This window comes from Lycium ferocissimum, chromosome 8 (assembly GCF_029784015.1).
Source record: "Lycium ferocissimum isolate CSIRO_LF1 chromosome 8, AGI_CSIRO_Lferr_CH_V1, whole genome shotgun sequence".
In the NCBI taxonomy this organism is placed as follows: domain Eukaryota; kingdom Viridiplantae; phylum Streptophyta; class Magnoliopsida; order Solanales; family Solanaceae; genus Lycium; species Lycium ferocissimum.
Window position 1 is genome coordinate 28,783,894 of NC_081349.1, and position 18,817 is coordinate 28,802,710.

General features: G+C 34.6%; 3 protein-coding genes and 1 non-coding gene across 8 annotated transcripts; 1 reads left to right on the top strand and 3 right to left on the bottom strand.

Annotated features, from left to right (window-relative positions):
- Positions 1-878: 878 nt before the first annotated feature.
- LOC132067841 (pentatricopeptide repeat-containing protein At1g80150, mitochondrial) lies at positions 879-7,397 on the bottom strand. Of its 5 annotated transcripts, none has more exons than XM_059461214.1 (5): positions 6,938-7,397; positions 5,017-6,808; positions 2,765-2,856; positions 2,115-2,216; positions 879-1,574 (listed from the first exon to the last, which is right to left on the bottom strand). In XM_059461214.1, exon 2 carries the CDS (start codon positions 6,445-6,447, stop codon positions 5,254-5,256), a length of 1,194 nt encoding a protein of 397 aa, XP_059317197.1. In that variant the 5' UTR covers positions 6,448-6,808; positions 6,938-7,397; the 3' UTR covers positions 879-1,574; positions 2,115-2,216; positions 2,765-2,856; positions 5,017-5,253. The 5 variants fall into 5 exon arrangements, with proteins under 5 accessions (XP_059317197.1, XP_059317198.1, XP_059317201.1 ...); XM_059461215.1 differs by having other exon boundaries at positions 5,017-6,708; positions 6,839-7,397; XM_059461218.1 differs by having other exon boundaries at positions 2,115-2,207; positions 5,017-7,397.
- A 1,457-nt stretch (positions 7,398-8,854) lies between these two features.
- Positions 8,855-8,974, top strand: LOC132069027 (U5 spliceosomal RNA). Its single transcript, XR_009417600.1, has one exon. It is a non-coding gene; the product is annotated as a U5 spliceosomal RNA (small nuclear RNA).
- Positions 8,975-9,187: 213 nt separating this feature from the next.
- On the bottom strand, positions 9,188-15,538 carry LOC132067842 (probable inactive purple acid phosphatase 1). Its single transcript, XM_059461219.1, has 13 exons — positions 15,322-15,538; positions 13,916-14,099; positions 13,645-13,736; positions 13,426-13,492; positions 13,219-13,341; positions 12,716-12,808; positions 12,431-12,560; positions 12,088-12,169; positions 11,713-11,845; positions 11,211-11,416; positions 10,996-11,121; positions 10,425-10,734; positions 9,188-9,830 (listed from the first exon to the last, which is right to left on the bottom strand). Exons 2-13 carry the CDS (start codon positions 14,081-14,083, stop codon positions 9,525-9,527), a joined length of 1,836 nt encoding a protein of 611 aa, XP_059317202.1. The 5' UTR covers positions 14,084-14,099; positions 15,322-15,538; the 3' UTR covers positions 9,188-9,524.
- Positions 15,539-17,667: 2,129 nt separating this feature from the next.
- On the bottom strand, positions 17,668-18,286 carry LOC132066228 (pectinesterase inhibitor-like). Its single transcript, XM_059459580.1, has one exon. The coding sequence runs from the start codon at positions 18,284-18,286 to the stop codon at positions 17,756-17,758; it is 531 nt and encodes a 176-aa protein (XP_059315563.1). The 3' UTR covers positions 17,668-17,755.
- Between the last annotated feature and the right edge of the window lie 531 nt (positions 18,287-18,817).

Below are 18,817 nucleotides of genomic sequence, written 5' to 3' on the forward strand. Positions count from 1 at the left end.
ATTTACCGAATTACAGGCTTAATGTTTATAATAGCTATTTACTTTACAATTAATTTATAAGTGACTCAATAATACTGGTTAATTGTTCAATTTCAAACAGAACCATTTATTGTATAATTAATTATCAGCCATCTTTTTTAAGCCTTAGAAAAAAATAAGGTGGAATAATGTATGGTTATCACAGGTTTAGTCACCATGTGACCACGTAGTTAGTTCTCGAAAGTGAAAGCTGGAACAAAAGAAATAAATAGAATAACTATTATTAGGAAATAGAACAACGAAAGAATAAATTAAATGGACTTTTCCAGCCTTACTACAATGAAGTCCTAAATTCAAACATTTTTTCTCCACAAAAAAAGAAGTGAGGCCCTAAACTAAATTACGTGTCTTTTGACAGGTAATTAGCTGGCGCCACAAAAATTGTGTGTACAAAAAACAGTATTATGCTAACTTCAGCTAATTGGGGTCTCTAATTAGGCCATACCAACTATGAAATTCCCCTTCTTATTTTTTCACAATGAAATTCCCATTAGACATCTTTAAAAAAGTTGGTTCCCATTAGTTATTCAAACAATGCAAGCAAAGCTAAAGCACCAGACAAAAAGTTTACTCTAAAGATGATTTCCATAGAGAAAAGACGTCTGAAAGACTGAAACATCAATTAAAAGATAGAATTTTATTTTTCCCGTTGGATTTTTTGTTTCAAAGAACAGGTAATTTGAAATGTCTGATTTTTTGCATGGCTTTTATTGAGAGAAAATAGCTGAACTCTTGCATAGATGAAGAATCAATCGTATATGGACAGAAAAATACGTTACTTTAATTTAACCACAAGTGTCACCAATATAATAACAGTAAATACTTATCCACGCCGGGTGTCAACAAACAACAATAATAGATCAATTAGCCTACTTTTATTATTTTGTTAGAAGAATGACCCCAGTATACTTCTACAAGGGGATTCTGACTCTACTGAATCGAAAGAATGAATCTCGTGTTGCAACAAATAAATTCAATACAAATAAAGAATAGGAGCAGGTGTGTCTTTCCCTATTGCAAGACATCCATGCCCAAAGGAAATACCAAGATTGTTTGGACAAAAAAAAAAAAATGCATATATCTGCAAACTAGTATACTTCAAAATCCCTGATAACTAAAAGTTATCTATGATGCTAAACCAACAATGTTAAGGCTGGCAGTTGCACGTTGAACTGAAAATGTCACATGTTACTTCATAAACTGATTGAGAAGACGAGGGCCATGTTCCGGAAACTATACACAGTGCAGGTCGAGTACAGCAATAGAGGAGCATCATTTGACCGTTTTTATTTGTTTGATCAAAGGGATTAATAGCAGACTGAAACGAATACGATAGGGCATCCTCTGTCACCGCCTGACTCCTTTGTGAATCAGTCCCTTTCCTCGATACTCCAATGCTGTCAGCTTCAAAAATGCCCGATCATAATCCCTGAAAGTACTCAACTTGGTTTGGATGGTGGTTAAATCCTAGACTGTAGCTCCAGCTCCACGAGCAACACACGTGTATCCGTTGCAATTGCCTTTTAAGCTTCTCACTGTTTATTGCCAAAGCACAGATGGATATTTTTATATTATGCATTAGCCAAAATCATTTGAAAGGACATCTAACGTAAGCATTTTTTGAGGATCATAGATGCCAAGATGTTCAATTTCATTAAAATGCTAGACAGAACAACATACAGCTACTCTCTATATCCCAAATTCTGATGTTACATTATCATTTAACAATACAACAAAATTTAAATTCTGATGTTAGATTTACTAGAACAGTATAGTAAAAATAGTCAGATAGCTTCTTAGGTAACATAACATATTCATCTTGGTTTCTCCCTAAAGGAATAGGGCACAAAGAAACAGACAATAGAAACGGAAGAATGTTACATTGAGATGTGTAATATTCTGTCAGATATCAACTGTTCGGTTATGTAAGATGGTTCATCTCTGTACTCGTAAAGAATTTAGGGCATCCAATTTTGGGATAGGAGTACATGAGATTTATTTTTCTGCTTTCAAGAAACCACTAAATCTCTCTATAAGATAGTACAGTTACAAAAAAGTTAAGAACAGAAAAATACCTGAAAATGGGATGTCTTTCATAGTTATGCACATGGTCATTACTCATTGTACAGCTGCCAAAGCTTTTAAGATTGCCCTCCTCTTGTGATCTACTGAAGATCCTACATCAGCATAAAGTTAGGGCTTGTTTGGACAATTTTCAGAAGATAGTTTACATCGACTAAAGCTACACCTCAATCCTAAGCTAGTTGTGATTCAGCCAATTTCTGGAAAAAGGTTTTTTGGCAATTTTTTACGGAGAAAAACTGTATAGTTAGTAGTAGCTTTTTTTTTCCTTCAAAATTTTGCGAATGTTTTTTTAGTGAAAAAACATTTGTTGGCATGAAAAATACCTCAAGGCACTTCTCCACCCAAAGATTGAATAGTGGACTTCTATCCTCCAGCTTACTCTCTCACTTTTTTTTAAGGGAAAATATTTCTTCCTAAAATGCCACAGTTGCTGAGGGGAACAACAACAACATACCCAGTGAAATCCCACAATGTGGGGTCTGGGGAGGGTAAAGTGTACGCAGACCTTACCCCTATCTCGGAAGATAGGGAGGCTGTTTCCGAAAGACCCTCGGCTCTTTCAGAAAAGGGAACTAAAAACCACTTACTATTTTAATTATTCAAAAAACTAAATTTTACCAAATAGCTAAAGTATAACTACCTTGAAGCAACCAGCTCAAACTGAGAAGCAAATTGATCCCATTGTGACAGTATATACTTTGGTGTGGCAAATGAGAACACTGTTATATCGTCCTGCAGTTCAAAAATTAGAAGCCAGTTATTACTATATTGGCCATGAGAAGACTACTAGGCTTCTGAATGCCTGACCATGTCTTCAAATCTAGGAAGTTCACTAAGGAAAAGGAGAAAAGAATGCCGAAAGGCTGGGGGAGTTGAAGGAAAAAAGTGTTAAAACTTTCTTATATTTGGAGGAATTTTGTTAACAAAAAAGAAAAGATACTACTATTTCTGAACGGAAGGCTAAACAGCTCCAGATTACATTAATATCCAAATATAAAAGAGTCCAACATACAACACATGCTGAGGTACTAATATCAGATACCGGTAGTATCAAAGAGGTACAGTCAAATGACAGCAATCTCCCATGTACTTCTAAGAATCCGAAGCAAGTAATCATACCTAGGCACTAACCATTTAGCATTGTTGCATCAAAGCCCATGTATAGTTTAGGCAAAAGCTGGCCTGACCTTTTGGACCCAATTCCACAGAAGGTCTTACTTTATTGAGTCAGTTCCAGTATACCATGTTACTAAGTTCAAAGTGTTGCTTCCTCATCTTCTCATCAATCACTGCCTTTTCTTAGTAAACTATTGCAACCTTATGTTTTAGTTGGCACTAAAACTCAAAATAAAGGTTATGTCAAGCACATGTGTTTTTATAGCCGTAGTGTTAGGGCCAACTTGCACACACCTCGACTAATTCCACGAGAACCAGCTACTTCCCACCAGCACAGTTAATGGGTAACTCTGACCACCAAAACTTGGACGGATAGGAAGAAATCACCTAGTGGGTTTGCCTCCGCTGGAACTTGAAATTGAGACCTCATGATTCTCAACCCAGTTCATTGTTCACTAGGCCATAACCTTTGATTATGTAAAGCATATGTTGTCGAAAGGGCTCCTATGTAAACACCAACAATGGCCTAACCTGATTGATTTCCCAATGTCTCATTGCTCAAAGGATCTTAAACTAATAAAGATACATATCTTGCTAATCCAACATCTTACTATCTTTCCCTCTTTCCTTTTTATACAGAGCCGTTGCACAGTTGAAAAGGAAAAAATGAGAGAAGAAGGCTAACGTGATAGTTTCAAATTCCATTATTTATTGCAACCTTGTCACCACAAAATATAATTCATAACCACTGGGAATTCAACTACAGGACTTAAGATTATCTCATAGCAGAATAACTTCCACGAGTCATGGACCTAGTTCAGGGGGTCCAAGAGAGTTGATTGTGCAGCCTCTAAAAGACACCCACCCTCCCCTTTACCAGATTACAGTGGATCCTAACTCTGCAATAGCCCAATACAGATCAGGAAACACATGGGATCCCCTCTTCAGAAGACGCATTTAGGAATAGGAATAGGAACTTGGTGAACTCTTTGATATTTTCAAGTTACTGGAAAGCTTCAAAATGGACACAATAGAGGTTATTATTCAGTGAAGGCTGGGTACAAGAAACTGTGTGCACTTAATGAAGTAATTGAGTTTTGGTCATGGAAGCTTATATGGAAAAAATTCCCTATCAAGGTCATGTGCTTCACATGGATTACACTTAAAGGTGCTATTTTGACTGAAGACAATATATATAGAAGGAATTTTCACCTGGTGAATAGATTTTAAATGTGTCTGGACAACTAAGAATCTATAAACCATCTATATTTGCACTGTAGAGTGGCTGCAGATTTTTGGCACATATTCCTTTCAGTTTTTGGCATTACTTTGACAACCCCTCAAGGCATAAAAGAAGTAGTTGAAAGTTGGAGCTGCTGAGAAGTTGACAAAAACATCAAGAAGGTCAGACAGATGATCCCAGCATGTATATTTTGGTGTATTTGGACAGAAACAAATCGTAGATGCTTTGATGGCATTTCAAGTCCCAGTAGCTCCCTGAAAGCCAAATGTCTTAGGAATCTTTATAGGTGGAGCAATCATCACCCCCATAAATGATGTTATCCCATTTCTAGATTTTATTAGCTCTCTAACTTTGGAATGATAGCCAACCTTTAGGTTTTTTGGTTCTGTTAGTTAGCTCCCTGACTGGAAATGTATTTTGTTTGTAATTGGAGCTAGCCAAAGAAATATAAATGCAAACATATAAATGAATACATCTACCAGAAGATAATTCTATATAAGCAGGGGTCATAAAAGATGGAAGTTGAAACTTACCATACAAAATAGGTTCCCATTGTACTTCCAAACTTCTTTCAGTCCCCATCTTTCTGGAAAGAGTAAAAACTTATTTCTGGAGAAATTACAAATTATCTTCGTTTTGGAGCGCTCTTAATCCATTGAACTAATAGCCCAGCACTTCTGCTTCACCAAAAAGAGAATGGAGCTTTGTGGATTATGGAGGTGCTGCAAAATCACCAAAACCATTGAGCAGAAATAAACGTTTTTGTACTTTTAACTACGAGCTATTATTGACCGCATCATGTCCAAAGTGTCTGCTGAGAAAGGGGGTGTCTTTTTCTTAGCCAGCCTGATTAAAAATCGAGCCTTTGCCATATTTTCCTCCGTTCCATCCTTGGACAGCCCTTCAAGGAGCCTTTTAATAGTATCCGAACTTGGAAACCAATTTTTTTGCATGATATCTCTACACATTGAATATGCCAAATCAAACTCACCTGCTCTAGACAGGTAATGAATCATGGTGTGATAGATTCTAGAATTTGGCTTGAAGCCCGCACCACATAAAGCAGAATAGATTCTTTTTGCCATTTCAAGATTCTCTATTCGAAAAAAGCCTTTGATCACTAAATTGTATGTAACCTCATCAGGAGTTATGCCAACACGTTTCATCAACTTCAACAATTTATTAGCTTCCCAAGCAAACCCCATATTTACCATGAATTGAATTCTAACATTAAAAGTAGCAACATTAGGCATACAGCCCTTACGGGCCATGAGGTTCCATAATCCATCAGCAATCTGCCATCGGTTGGCTCTATAGAATGCAGATATAAGTATCGTATACGTAAAAACATCAGGTTTTATACCTAACTTTTCCATCTCAACCATGAACAAATAAGCTTTGTCCAAGATACCCACTTCACAAAACGAGCTAATGACTGTATTGATTGAAAGTATATCTATATTGATATCGAACTTTTCAGGAACATCCCGCAGAAACGACTCAGTAGCCTCCAAATCATGAGACTGAGTCAAAACCTTGAGTGCAGCATTGAATGACTTAACAGTCCGTGGACAGCCATATAAATGCATGTCATAGAATGTTTTTACAGCATTCTGTATCATCCGAGCCTTCCCGTAGAGCATTATAATTCGAATAATGAAACCTTCACGCCGACCTTGTGGCAGAGTTTTCTGATGCTCAAGCAGATTTTCAATATAATCAAACCTACCAGCACCTGCTAAGCGAGAAACTGTATCTTCAAACACATAGCGATTCTCAATGACAATCTTATTATGAGCATTCTCCTTAAATAACTGAAACAACTTCTCAGGGTTCTTTTCCTTTTTTAGCTTAAAAAGTGCAGGTTCATCTACTTTTACACTCTTTCTCTTAGAAACTAAAGCTTTATTAGAAGTATGGCGACTCGCAGTTCCAAATCTGCGAACCAAGCGCAGAGTTAGCATGTTCTAATGCTCTCCACTCAGTTTCAAACATATACACCAAACCAAGAACTACTCTTCAATTCAACATAAACAAAATATCTCGAATACCACTAATCTTCACTTCAAATGTATAAGCAAAATATTGTGTGCCCGTTTCAAGAATCACGAACCCAGGCAGCATTAACCCATAAAAATCAACAATTTCATCAAACAGCTAAGCCAAGAAACAAAATATAGCGTATCCACTAATTTTCGGTTCAATAAGCAATATCTCGAATACCACTAATCTTCACTCAATATATATGCAAAATATTGAGTACCCTTTTCAAGAATCAAGAACCCCAGTAGCATTAACCCATCAAAATCAAAACTTTCATCAAAGCTAAGCAAAGAAACAAAATATCTCGAATACCACTAATCTTCAGTTCAATATATAAGCAAAATATTGAGTACCCTTTCAAGAATCACAAACCCCAACAGCATTAACTCATCAAAATCAACAATTTCAAACATATACACCAAACCAAGAACTACTCTTCCATTCAACATAAACAAAATGTTGCCAATCCACTAATCTTCAGTTCAATATATAAGCAAAATATTGAGTACCCTTTTCAAGAATCAAGAACCCCAACAGCATTAAACCATCAAAATCAAAACTTTCATCAAAACAGCTAAGCCAAGAAACAAAATCTTGGATTAAATCAAATGCAATCAATATCCAAGAAAACTAATTAAAACCAAGATAGGTTCTTGGTTCTTAGCAACATATTTCAATCCCATTTACACATTCATACGTGTATAAATATGAATGGAATGATATATGGGTCTGAATCATATGAAAACAGTCAATATTATAAATGTGGCATTTCTATGTATCAATTTTTTTTGCAAAAAAAAAAAAAAACCAAGAATTACCAAAGCAATAATTATTCAGTGGAAAGGGTTTGTGTAAACCATCCAGCAAAACTATTAAGTGAAGCTGGTGGTAGAGGTGATATGAGCGTGGGTTTAGGTTTTTGGGTTTTACGTAGGGCCCAAGTGGATTTTTTTTCAAGAAAATATACATATTAGTACCTAAAGTTCTTTTCTAGCTCAAATAGATCATTAGTTTAAGTGGAACTTTATTTACTTACCCATTTATTTTTATAGGAAAATAACACTCTTATGTCTATTTGGTGAGAAAATATTTACTCGAAAGGGTCCATATTTTAAATATTACCGAAATGGACCTTTTATACATTACTATACACAAGGTTGATATATTATCTACAGGTTTATAATGTTTGTATATCGTGTGTATAAACACTGGTGACTGGCTATGCGGATGTAAATTAAAAATATGGCTATGTGGATGCAATATTTTATGTTGGATTGTATATTATTGAATTTGTCTTTTTTTTTTTTTTTCCTAAATAGAAGGGCCTTGTGATCTAGCCCTTACCTGAACCCGGCACATCGCGGGAGCTTAGTGCATCAGGCTGCTCTTTTTAGAAGTGAAGCCCTGGCTTAACCGGTAAAGTTGATGTTATGTGACCAGGAGGTCATAGGTTTGAGCCGTGAAAATAGTCTCTTGTAATATGCGTGTGGTAAGGATGTGTATGATATATGCCTTGTGGTCCGATCCTTCCCCGAATCCCGCGCATAGCAGGAGCTTAGTGCACCGGGTCGTCTGCTTTTCCTTTTTTAGAAGTGGAACACTATTGAACCTCCCCTTCTCTAAATCAATTTGGCATCAATTAACAAACTGAACCTTAGGTCGTTTCATTAGATGTTTTATTCAAGTAATACTTGTGTTGTTTTGTGTATTAATAATAATAATATAGTAAGTATTTGATTGTTATTTCTAATTTCCTTGTTGATAATTCTTGAATAAGTTATAGAGTAATTGGCGTGAATAAGCAACGAGTTTGATAATGATTGTGACATCTTATGATTCTGAGAATTTTTTGGGGGTATTATGATTACTTTGTATATCTTGGTTGCGATCGATCATATATATCTAAGATATCTTCTTATAAAACATCTATTTAAATAGTTTAACACAATCAAACACTGAAAGATTGATTTCATTAATGAGAACACTTCATTGAAATAGTTAAGAACTATGAGGTCTCACGTTCAAATCCCAACAGAGATAAAAAATACTAGGTGATTTCTTCCTATTTGTTTATGATAGTCATATAAGCAAATTAAACATTGTTTTAGTGAAAATTTTGACTACTAAATATTGATAATGTTTAATTATTAGCTCGAACAAGTGACATGAAATTAAAAATTAAAATAGCTAAGCCATTTTGCCCCTTCTAGAGTAACTATTTTCTGGTAAGCTAACGTCATTTTCTCGTGAAAAACATTTTTCTTGAAAAATCACTTCCATATTACCAAACAGACACAATATTGATATAAGTTGTCCATTGGAAGTTGTTCTCTCGGGGAAATTCGTTTTTTAGCGAACTATTTTTTTGCCTTTTACTAAAGAATACTGTGTGCCTCTGCATTTAGTGGCATACGCCTATTTTTGGAGGGGTTCTCTTTATTGAGTTCCCCCTAAAAAACAAAACAAAAAAACAAAAAAAAACAAAAAAAGAAGGGAAAAGTTACATTCCATGCAACATTTTCTATTCTTTTCAGAACCAAACAAGTACTCATTTTTGCTTCCTTTCCCTCCTTTTCCTAATTGCTAAACAAACTAATAACTCTGCAAGACTGCAACCATGTTATTGATTTCAACCAGTGGAGTTCCAAAAGCAGCACAAAATGACACTATAAAACATTTTTTTATACTGATAATACAATGCTTTCTTACCAATTTCCTTTTCCAACAACTCAAAGAACTTATGAAAGATGAAAGTAATAGTACATTGAATCTCACAAATGTTACATTTACCTATGAACTTTCTTAACAGAATGAAATAAATACTTGAAAAGGCTAATACACAAATTGATCATTATTTCAGCCAGACTGTTTATCTGTGAGGATCCAGGTGCTTGTGGTTCTGAACTGGATTTGCATCCAAGTACAGAGATTTTGATGGTATTGTGGGATGCTACATTAGAGCATAAGAGAAATCAGACTAAGGCTTCCTTCAGAAAAATTAAGATGCCAATGTCATGCTTGGGCAGCTATCCACAGTGCATGCCAAGATGTCTCTGTAATCCCGGGAAATATTGAAAGAGTCGTATACCTTTCCATCTCTGCTCTTCTTGTACTCGAATAACAGATTTGAATGATCGAATGCTGTCATTTTCACAAATCCGTAATCATAATCTTTAAAAATACTCCACTTGGTCTGGAGAGATGTAAACTTTACTAGACCAGCTCCACCTCCCCCTGCAACAACATGTATTGTTCCGTTCAAGGTTCCCTTGTACGAGTTCTTCTCATTCATTGTACAGATATTCTGCCATTCACGAAGAAACATAGAATGCATTAAACAATGAACTATAAGCATTTGAGGACAAGAACATTAAATGTTGAATCACTCTGTAGTTTGTTAAAAAGAAATTCTTCATGCAGCTTAACTACTAGTTGATTGTCCTAATTTCTAGCTTTTACTAAGAAACCAAATAGGATTAGGTGAATTGTGCATACAGCTTAGCTCTTTAATACTCCCTCCATCCAAATATACGGCTGTTTTTCTATTTTGAGACGTCCAAAAATATTTGACACGTTCCGTTTTTATAAAATGTTCACAACTTTAAAGCATACAAATTCAATAGACTATCCAAATTTTAAATTTTGATATAATATCTTCCACGTCTCTAATATAATATATAAGTCAAAATTCCATTCTTATCCCCGTGCTAGTCAGACACGGTGATATGGAAAGGGCCACGCCGAGTATTTACTTTCTGGGAGTGATTCATATAGGGGAGAGGTATAAGAGCATCACTGATTTCAATGTCCTCAGAACCATGCGTCATCAGTGGTCGGCGAGCAATTTAACTAAGATAAGAACAAAACTTAGGATGAACATTACAAGTTTTCAGGATACCTGGTAAATGGGACATGTTCTTTCGTAATTATGAACATGACCATATATGGCTATATCAACTTTATACTTCTGCCAAAGCTTTTGAAGGCTTTCCCTCCCCATTGGTTCTCCAAATGAACCTTCATTGGCATAAAAATCGCCAGAAGAGTAACCAAGTACCCTATGTGCAAGGAAGATTAGCCATGGCTGCTTCTGTCTATCTACAGATGCGAAGCAGTTTTCAATGAACTTATATTGTTCGGTGCCCTCTCTCCAATCATGTTCTGTATCAGCAATACAGAATCTGAACATGCCATAATCAGTAGAGTACCTGAGAGCATACGACAACATTAAACCTAATACTTTAAAGCTTTTGTATATAGAAACTAAATTAAAATATCACACATGAATGTTTGATATTCTTCTTTTTCTTGTCTAAAAGTATCTCACTCTATGTTCGCATGCTATATTCCACTTGTTGAGAACACCGCATGCATATCCATAATTTTCAGGAACAAAAAAATATGCACGCAGTAGACAAGGGATTTGGGGAACACAATGTAGGATTATCCAAATGATAGCGTCACCATACCAGAACTTGTCCCTATTTTCGGCAGGAAAATAAAACATTGTCTGAGCCAACACACCACATTCTCCACCTGAATCCTTTTTACCATAAAATGACCCACTATCAGGCCAATCGCGTTCATGGTTGCCACTGGGAGAAAAAATCCTTATTAGTTACATGAAAAAAGAAAACAGACAAGTGTATACTCGGAAGTAAATTGTAAGAAACCAGCAAAGTACCTAGCAATCATGTATGGTACTCTTGAAGTAATTGGCTCAACTTGAGAAGTAAATTGATCCCATTGAGAAAGATATCCATTGGCGTAAACGATATCCCCAATGTGAAAGACTATGTCAATGTTCTTTAAGTCCTCAATGATTTGCTTGGTAGTGTTAAGGGAGCCAGGTTGATATTGATTGTACACATTTGAGCCATCGGCTTCTTCCTGTAGTTCACAAGGCAATAATAGGTCTTTGTCAAGTGTAACTTCTCAAATTTGCAAATCGTAGATCTTAGCAATGGCAGAATCCAGATATAACCTTCCACAATTACTACTAATGGAACAGTAGAATGCAAAAAATTCACGTATGAACAGGATTTTAACATAATCCACTTCTGAATGGAAGGACAGAAAACTCAAAAGCGAGCAATTTCCTTAGACTGGAACGGAGTTTCAAGACAATGAAGTACAAATATCTATGGACAGATATATAAACTTAGCCCTGTTAAGAATGTCCAAACCTTTCCCATGTCACCAAAAATGACCACTCGCTGAAGAGAGTTTTGACCAGGATAGGGGGACGATTTAAATTTGTAGGTCTGACTCCAGATATATTTACCATTAACCAATTTATGCCCCAACTTGTACGTATATCTGCAAAATAAGAAAGTGCATTGAAATTTCACTTCAAATGTTAACCTGCATTAGCATGGAGTGCAACCATCTTATCCCAAAAAAAAAAAAAAAAGGAAACAAATTTCTTTTCAGGAGATGAAATTTTGGTATTCAGCTTTAGGGGAAAAGAAGAAGAATTTCAAATGGATGCCCAATAAAACATGAAATCTTTTAAAAGATTTGATTATTTGTCTTTCTGCTGCTAGGAAGAGTAGACCTACACTAAATTGGGCCACAACTCCTTCAGAAAACTAGTGTGAATGAATCCAGGATCGCGCCATCCAACAGTCCTTGCTGGTGCACCTGCAGAATATAATGATGTTCCTTTTTAATAAAAACTTTTACAAGTTAATGCAGAATAAAATATTCATCAAGTGTTTGTCAAAGTGAAGCAGACGTATTCCACACAGAGTTGCTCATCTTACACCCGTTGTATCCAATCAAGTCTCCAACATGTGCATCATATGTTAAATAAATGGAAAAGAGATGATATATATCATATGTTACATTTACGGAAAAGAGATGCTAGTTTTAGGTCACAATGGGAAGGGAAAGAATACTCACCACACAAGCTCCTACGGTCAAAAGTCAAAGTCCCTGCTGGTGAACGAGTCTGTTTTCCACCTTGTGGACCCCACTCCACAAAGGGCTCTGCTTCATTGATATCATATCCACTAGTCCATGTAACAGTCATCTGAGCATCAATTTTAAACTGTCATTTTTCTGATCTTTCTAAGTGGTCATTATTCAAACTATTAGTTATGCTGCAAAACACACTGATTATTCTTCCTGAAACATATTTTTAACTGTGTTTCGCATATTAAACTACAGTGGAAGAAACAAACTTACTTCATTCCACGTCTTTCCTTGTGCTAACCGCGGGTATAATGGTGCATTTGGATTTGCAAAGGCAACAGTATTTGACACTGCGACCAGCTTTGGCTGTTAAACGGGAAAAGAAATGCATTAGAATAAGCAGACATCGATCCTTTAATCAGATTAATACAAGAAACAAATGTGTGAGAATTTGAGAAATCACCTACAAGAGTTTATTCATGCGGCACGATAAAGCAAATTCATATTACAAGAGAATATCAGAGTGTAGAAAGTATCTTCATAGAGAGAGATTAGAAGACAGACAAACTAATAAAATATAACCAACCAGAAAGAACAAGGATTTTTACCAAATTTAAAACAAGTCAGACATCGTCTTGAAAAAGAGATGTTTTTTTAGAAAGACTTTCAGAAAGAGATTTGGGCCATCGGATTTTAAAATTGGGTCTGTGACTTTTGCTTCATGTAAATATGCAAACTCTATATAAGTAAACTGGCAAGGGTAAGTGGAAACATACATTCCGTAATCCACCGGAAAACAAAGCAAAGGAGAAATCGGATCTCTGATTGATCAATTGAAGCTTTAGTGACCCTTTCCCTGTCCTTTTGTAGTTGGGATTGGAGCCATTTGCAAATTGATACTGCAAAAGAAGCGAGGCACGAATCAATATCCAGAGAAAAGAGCTTCTAAAAGGTTGCAATATAAATATATTAATGGAAAGGACCTTTATAGGAGCTGTACATAAAAGTGGTGGAGTCACCATGTTATTTTCAGGGTCACAAGTAGCTGCACTGAAATATTTTGTAAACGTTCAGCACATTAGCTTCAAGTAATGAAAAATTATGCAACTAAATTCATCAAAAGAAAATCATTTCTCACGTCTTAAGATATTACAGCTTAGTATTTTTAGATATCGACAGTTTTATAACCAAGTTCGGTTCACCTGAAATTGGCAGGAGAAAACACTCCAATCCAATCATCATTTGACGGTTTGCTTGTGCCATACTCCAGATTTATCCATTCTTGGTTTAGACCCTAGAACATAGGGAGAAATTTTATGAATCAGAAACTGAAATGCTTCATTATTAGTTCGAAAATTGACTTAGCACATCCATTCAAATTTCTTGAACAGAGAGATAAATAGGAAACTTAACACAAAGAGTTAGCTTAACTCCTTGTGTACTGGGATGTAGTTGAAAGGTAATGGAGCTTACGTTTGACCCAAGTACGGAAGGAGTGGCTTTGATAGAAGCATGAGCATCCAAAGCAACAATTGCCTTATGAACAGCAATTCTTGACAGAGGGTGATCTTCATGAGATATTACCCCTTGAAGAGCAACTAGAACCCATAAAATTGGCAACAATATGACGAACAATTTCATCGCATCCACCTTATGGCTGCATCATTCAACAGACGGTAGAATCAAGAAAGTAAGATACAAGACAAAATAATTAGACTTTCTTTGAAAAACTCAACGTAGGACATGTATCATACAAAAGGATCCTTCTTTGCATTAAATATGCTAGAGTGGCCAAACCAAAAACTTAAAACGGACAAGACGAGAAACATCTGCAGGTGATCTAACAAATAGTTACTTGTAATAAATACACTTAGCAAATCACCAAGCCTATCAACGTCCCAAAAATAAGAGCTAAATAGCACTTCCTTTTTTGGCAAAACTGATGAAAGGCAATATTCATAAAAATTAGTCAATCTGTTTCAATTTATTTGTCTTATTTCCTTTTTAGTCCGTTTCAGACAGAATGTCACTTTCTATATTTAGCAACTCTTTACACCTGACATCCTACATGGCATATTTAACCCCACAAGATTCAAATGGCATTTTGGTACATTACCCACATCTTTAGTTTTAAGATCACAAGATTCAAAAGTATTCTTTATTTTTTGAACTCTGTACCGAGTCAAACTAAGACAAACAAAATGAAACGGAGGGAGAATCTCTTATCATTGCCACTATTTGAAGCTTAACTAGCCCACTCCATTACCATATTGGTCAAAATTAAATCTTTCTCACACCAAACACCAAACAACACACATTAAAACTCAATTACAAAATTTAAACATGACAAAAATGAATCACAGACAAAATAAGCAAAAACACAATGTGTGCATAAGAACAAATTGAAACAAAAAAACAAGCTTTTGGGTTGCAAAAAGACTAACAAACATGAAAACCAAGAAATGAACATATATAAGATGAACACCAATCAAAACACCTAGTTGAACTCAATAAAAAGATCTAAAACTGACAAAAAAAAAAAAAAATGAAATCACAAACAACACACAAAAACACAATGTAAATGTGATCAAAAACAGAAAAACAAAAATCAACAAAATACCAGCTTCCTCACTAATTAACAGATATGAACTCCAAGAAATGAACAACTAGAATAAATGTTACCAACTATGGACACCCAAAAGAACAACTAGTAAATCAATCAATAAAAGTTCAAAAACTGACAAAAAAGTATAACAGAAAAAGAATGGGCACAAAACTCAATGTGGGGTGTCATCAAGAATGGAACTTTAACAAAAAAAGACAGCTTTTTTATTGACAAAAAACATTAACAGATTATCAACTCCAAGAAATGAACTGACCTGAAATAGAAATGGTTCTAAAAATAGACCTTTACTGGAGTTTAAATAAGAAAACTAACAATGATGATTAGTTAGAAGTAAAGCAATTGACTTTATAGTTCAAATTTAAGCAAGAATGTGGTATTGTTATATTTGGAAAAAAAGGGTTGTATAAATTCTTGGAATCTTTTTTAAATATTCGACCAATTGACCTGATTTTAAGCAAAAAAAAAAGTTTGACTTTTGATAATTAAAAAATATATATTAGAAATTGATTTGAATCTGATGAGTCGGCTGATAAGAAGCTGATATGTGTGCTTTCCAATCGATCTATTAATGGCAATGTGCAATTATAGGTTTTTCTTATTTTTTAAAAGACTCAAGGCTTGTTGGTCTGAAAGATAAGAGATAAATAATCCTCGAATTATATTTAAGATGAATTTATCGCACGATTGGTTTGGATATAATCACGATATAACTAATCTCGAGATTAGTTATCCCGAATTGTAGTTTTAGGTGGAATATTTAATTCTAGGAAAAGTAATTCTGGGATAATTTGTTTCCAACGAAACGACTCCTTATAGTCATCATCAAAATATATAAAGTTGAAGCTAAACTAGACTAGTAGACTTCATATGTATCCTGAAATAATTGTCACACTCAAATTGTTCAGCATTAATTTGACTAATTTTTTGAATTAAATTAAATTAAAATTTATTTATTTATTTAAAAATTATACGAAAAGCAATATAAGTGACAAATCCTTTCATATCATATGATGAAAAATATATTTCGAAATGTTGGTCAAATTTATATAATTCAATTCTATAAAAATAAGACGCGACAAATAATAATATGAGAAAAAGAAATTACATGCATATTATTATATTTTTAGGTGAAGTAATCTTTAAGTATAGATTTACTATTCAAAATTTTAAAAAGCAATGTCAACTTGGAGATAAAATATAGTATGCTACGACCAATTTTTTTATAATCAATTACAAGTAGTGGGGGAAAAAAGATAGGTAAAAAAGGTACTAGTGAGCTTGATCACCAACTAAATACTAGTAGCGGTGAATTTTGGTGTAGAAAAAGAAGATTACTTGAACACATGGTCATTCGATTAAACTCGATATATTATGTGTAAAGTGTTTAAAATATATTTAATATTATCTTTTGAAACACATGCTTCAAAAAGCTTAGTGGTGCATGTCGTTCAAAGTTAAGTTTTGTCTCCTTTTCTTTAGTAGTGTGTTCATCCTCTACAAACCTTAGATTCACCTCTGATTATACTAGAATGGATTTGAATTTGATGATTCTGCTAATGAGAAGCTGGGGGCTATATTCGCTTTCCAGTTGATCCAGGCTGAAGCGTTTCCATTTGATCTATTAATAGCAATGTGCAATTACAGGTCTGTCTTCTTTTTGAAAGACTTCAGGTCAAATATATATATAGTTGAATCAAAACTAGACTATATGCACATATACTATTGTGTTTTTAGGTGAAGTTATCTTTACGTATACTTTTACTATATAAAATTTTAAAAGGCAATGTCAAGTTGGAGATAAAATATACTCCTATATGCTACAACAAATTTTTTTGATAATCAAATACAAGTAGGGGGACAAAAAAGTAAAGGTGAGAATCATAAGGTTTACATTTAACCGGATATAGTGTGACAACATGAATAATTCCTCTTTTAATAGAAATTTCGAATACAAATTTGGGTAGAAATAACTTTTCCTAAAGATCGTTTTATTCTCCGGCTTCTCGATATGAATTTGAATTAGTAAGTTTCGAATGTTTTTTCTAGTGTCATTCACCCAAGTTGTGTTGACGTGTGGTGTTGGGGTTTGACATTGATTAACACACAAAAATATATACATAGGAGGAGGAGTAGGCCTTGCCTCCCAAATCCTAGTGTAGGTTAAACAAGTTAATTCCTATACATGGAAATGAAAAGTAGGATCACTATAGTATGATCCTATGCAAAAAATACTAGGAGGTTCCCCTATGTCCCAAATGGCTACTTATTAAGGGACATATCAAAAGTTAAAACAGAAAAGAGAATTTCATGAGAATTCTACTACACAGGTGCTAAAGATTCTGTTGTGTGTAGACCGTAAAGATTCCAATTAAAAACTTGTGCATATCAGTGTCTCCTTGTTGCTTCATATATATTTCAGTATTGGTTGTTGTATGTGTTGTGTCTTCCAGACACAAACCACCGTCAAGTCACCAACTGTGTGACTAGAAATATAAAATAATTAAATACATAAGATCCTCAAGTTTGTCGTTAGTAAAACAAACAAATGCAAGTGCTGGGAAATACAAAAGTAAAACAAACAAATGCAAGTGCTGGGAAATACAAAATTTATGATTTAATAACTTTTATTTCATATTTTTCAAGTCGATTATACAATACCTTGCATAAATCTATAAATTTCTATGTATCTACCCTGTCAATAGATTGCTAATAACCAAAACAATACTAATAAGTCCTTGAAGCTTGTCACTAGCATCTTTGAGTTGGGGCGCTTCAGCAGGTGGTCCTGAAAAATTCTCATCACACGTAGAAGGATCATCTGAAGCAGCAGAAGCATGAGTATTCAAACCGCCATAGTCTTTAGACTTCAAAAAAGCTGGCAATCCTCCAATATCATCAACAGCGTCATTGTAATTCTCCAAACACGAAGCATATCGTGTCTTTAATTTTGGATCTGTGGCTTGTTTAAGCAACGTATTAACAAGATTACGTGTGGATTGTGCGTTCTTTAGTGATGCGTCTATTGAGATAGTCGCAAGGCCTTCAAGATTTGCACCTTTGGATCGAGGATCCGCCCTTAAAGCGGATAAACATATAGCGGGCTTTTGCGTTTTCGAGCAAACGTCATCTACTAGATCTGCTCTCACACTTGTTAACACGGAGGAGATTGATAGTAGAACAACTATTAGAAATGGGGCAGAGTTAAGTGAGAGTGTCATTTTGTATGGTCAAATGTCTTTGTATCATAATTTGTGTTGTGATAAGTACTTTATATAGTTGTGTCTTTCAATTCAGAAAGGTATCAAATCAAAGCGTGCAGGCCTTTAAGGAAAAAAATTAAGTAAGAATCTACTCATATTTAATTTCATAAGATTTTGAAAGATAAGGATTAAAGCGTTTAGGCCTTCATGGAAAAAAAATTAAGAATCTACTCATATTTAATTTCATAAGATTTTGAAAGATACGGAACTAAAGCGTCCAGGCCTTTATGGGGAAAAAATTTAGAATCTACTCACATTTAATTTCATAATATTTTGAAAGATACAGAACTAAAACGTCCAGGCCTTTATGGAAAAAAAAATTAGAATCTATTCATATTTAATTTCATAATATTTTGAAAGATACAGAACTAAGTGGGCCTTTATGGAAAAGAAAATTAAGAATCTACTCATATTTAGCTTCTTGCTTCATAGTCGATTAGTAGTAGATCAATATGGTATCAAATCGTAGATTGTGGCCATCTCCATAGA

Bases quoted from the DNA above. Each gene is read 5' to 3' on its own strand.
- LOC132067841 (XM_059461214.1), bottom strand. From the start codon at position 6,447: ATGCTAACTCTGCGCTTGGTTCGCAGATTTGGAACTGCGAGTCGCCAT.
- LOC132067842 (XM_059461219.1), bottom strand. From the start codon at position 14,083: ATGAAATTGTTCGTCATATTGTTGCCAATTTTATGGGTTCTAGTTGCT. The intron at 13,737-13,915 runs GTAAGCTCCATT...CCTATGTTCTAG, and splicing joins CTTCCGTACTTGGGTCAAAC to GGTCTAAACCAAGAATGGAT. The intron at 13,493-13,644 runs GTGAACCGAACT...AAAATATTTCAG, and splicing joins TTTTCTCCTGCCAATTTCAG to TGCAGCTACTTGTGACCCTG.
- LOC132066228 (XM_059459580.1), bottom strand. From the start codon at position 18,286: ATGACACTCTCACTTAACTCTGCCCCATTTCTAATAGTTGTTCTACTA.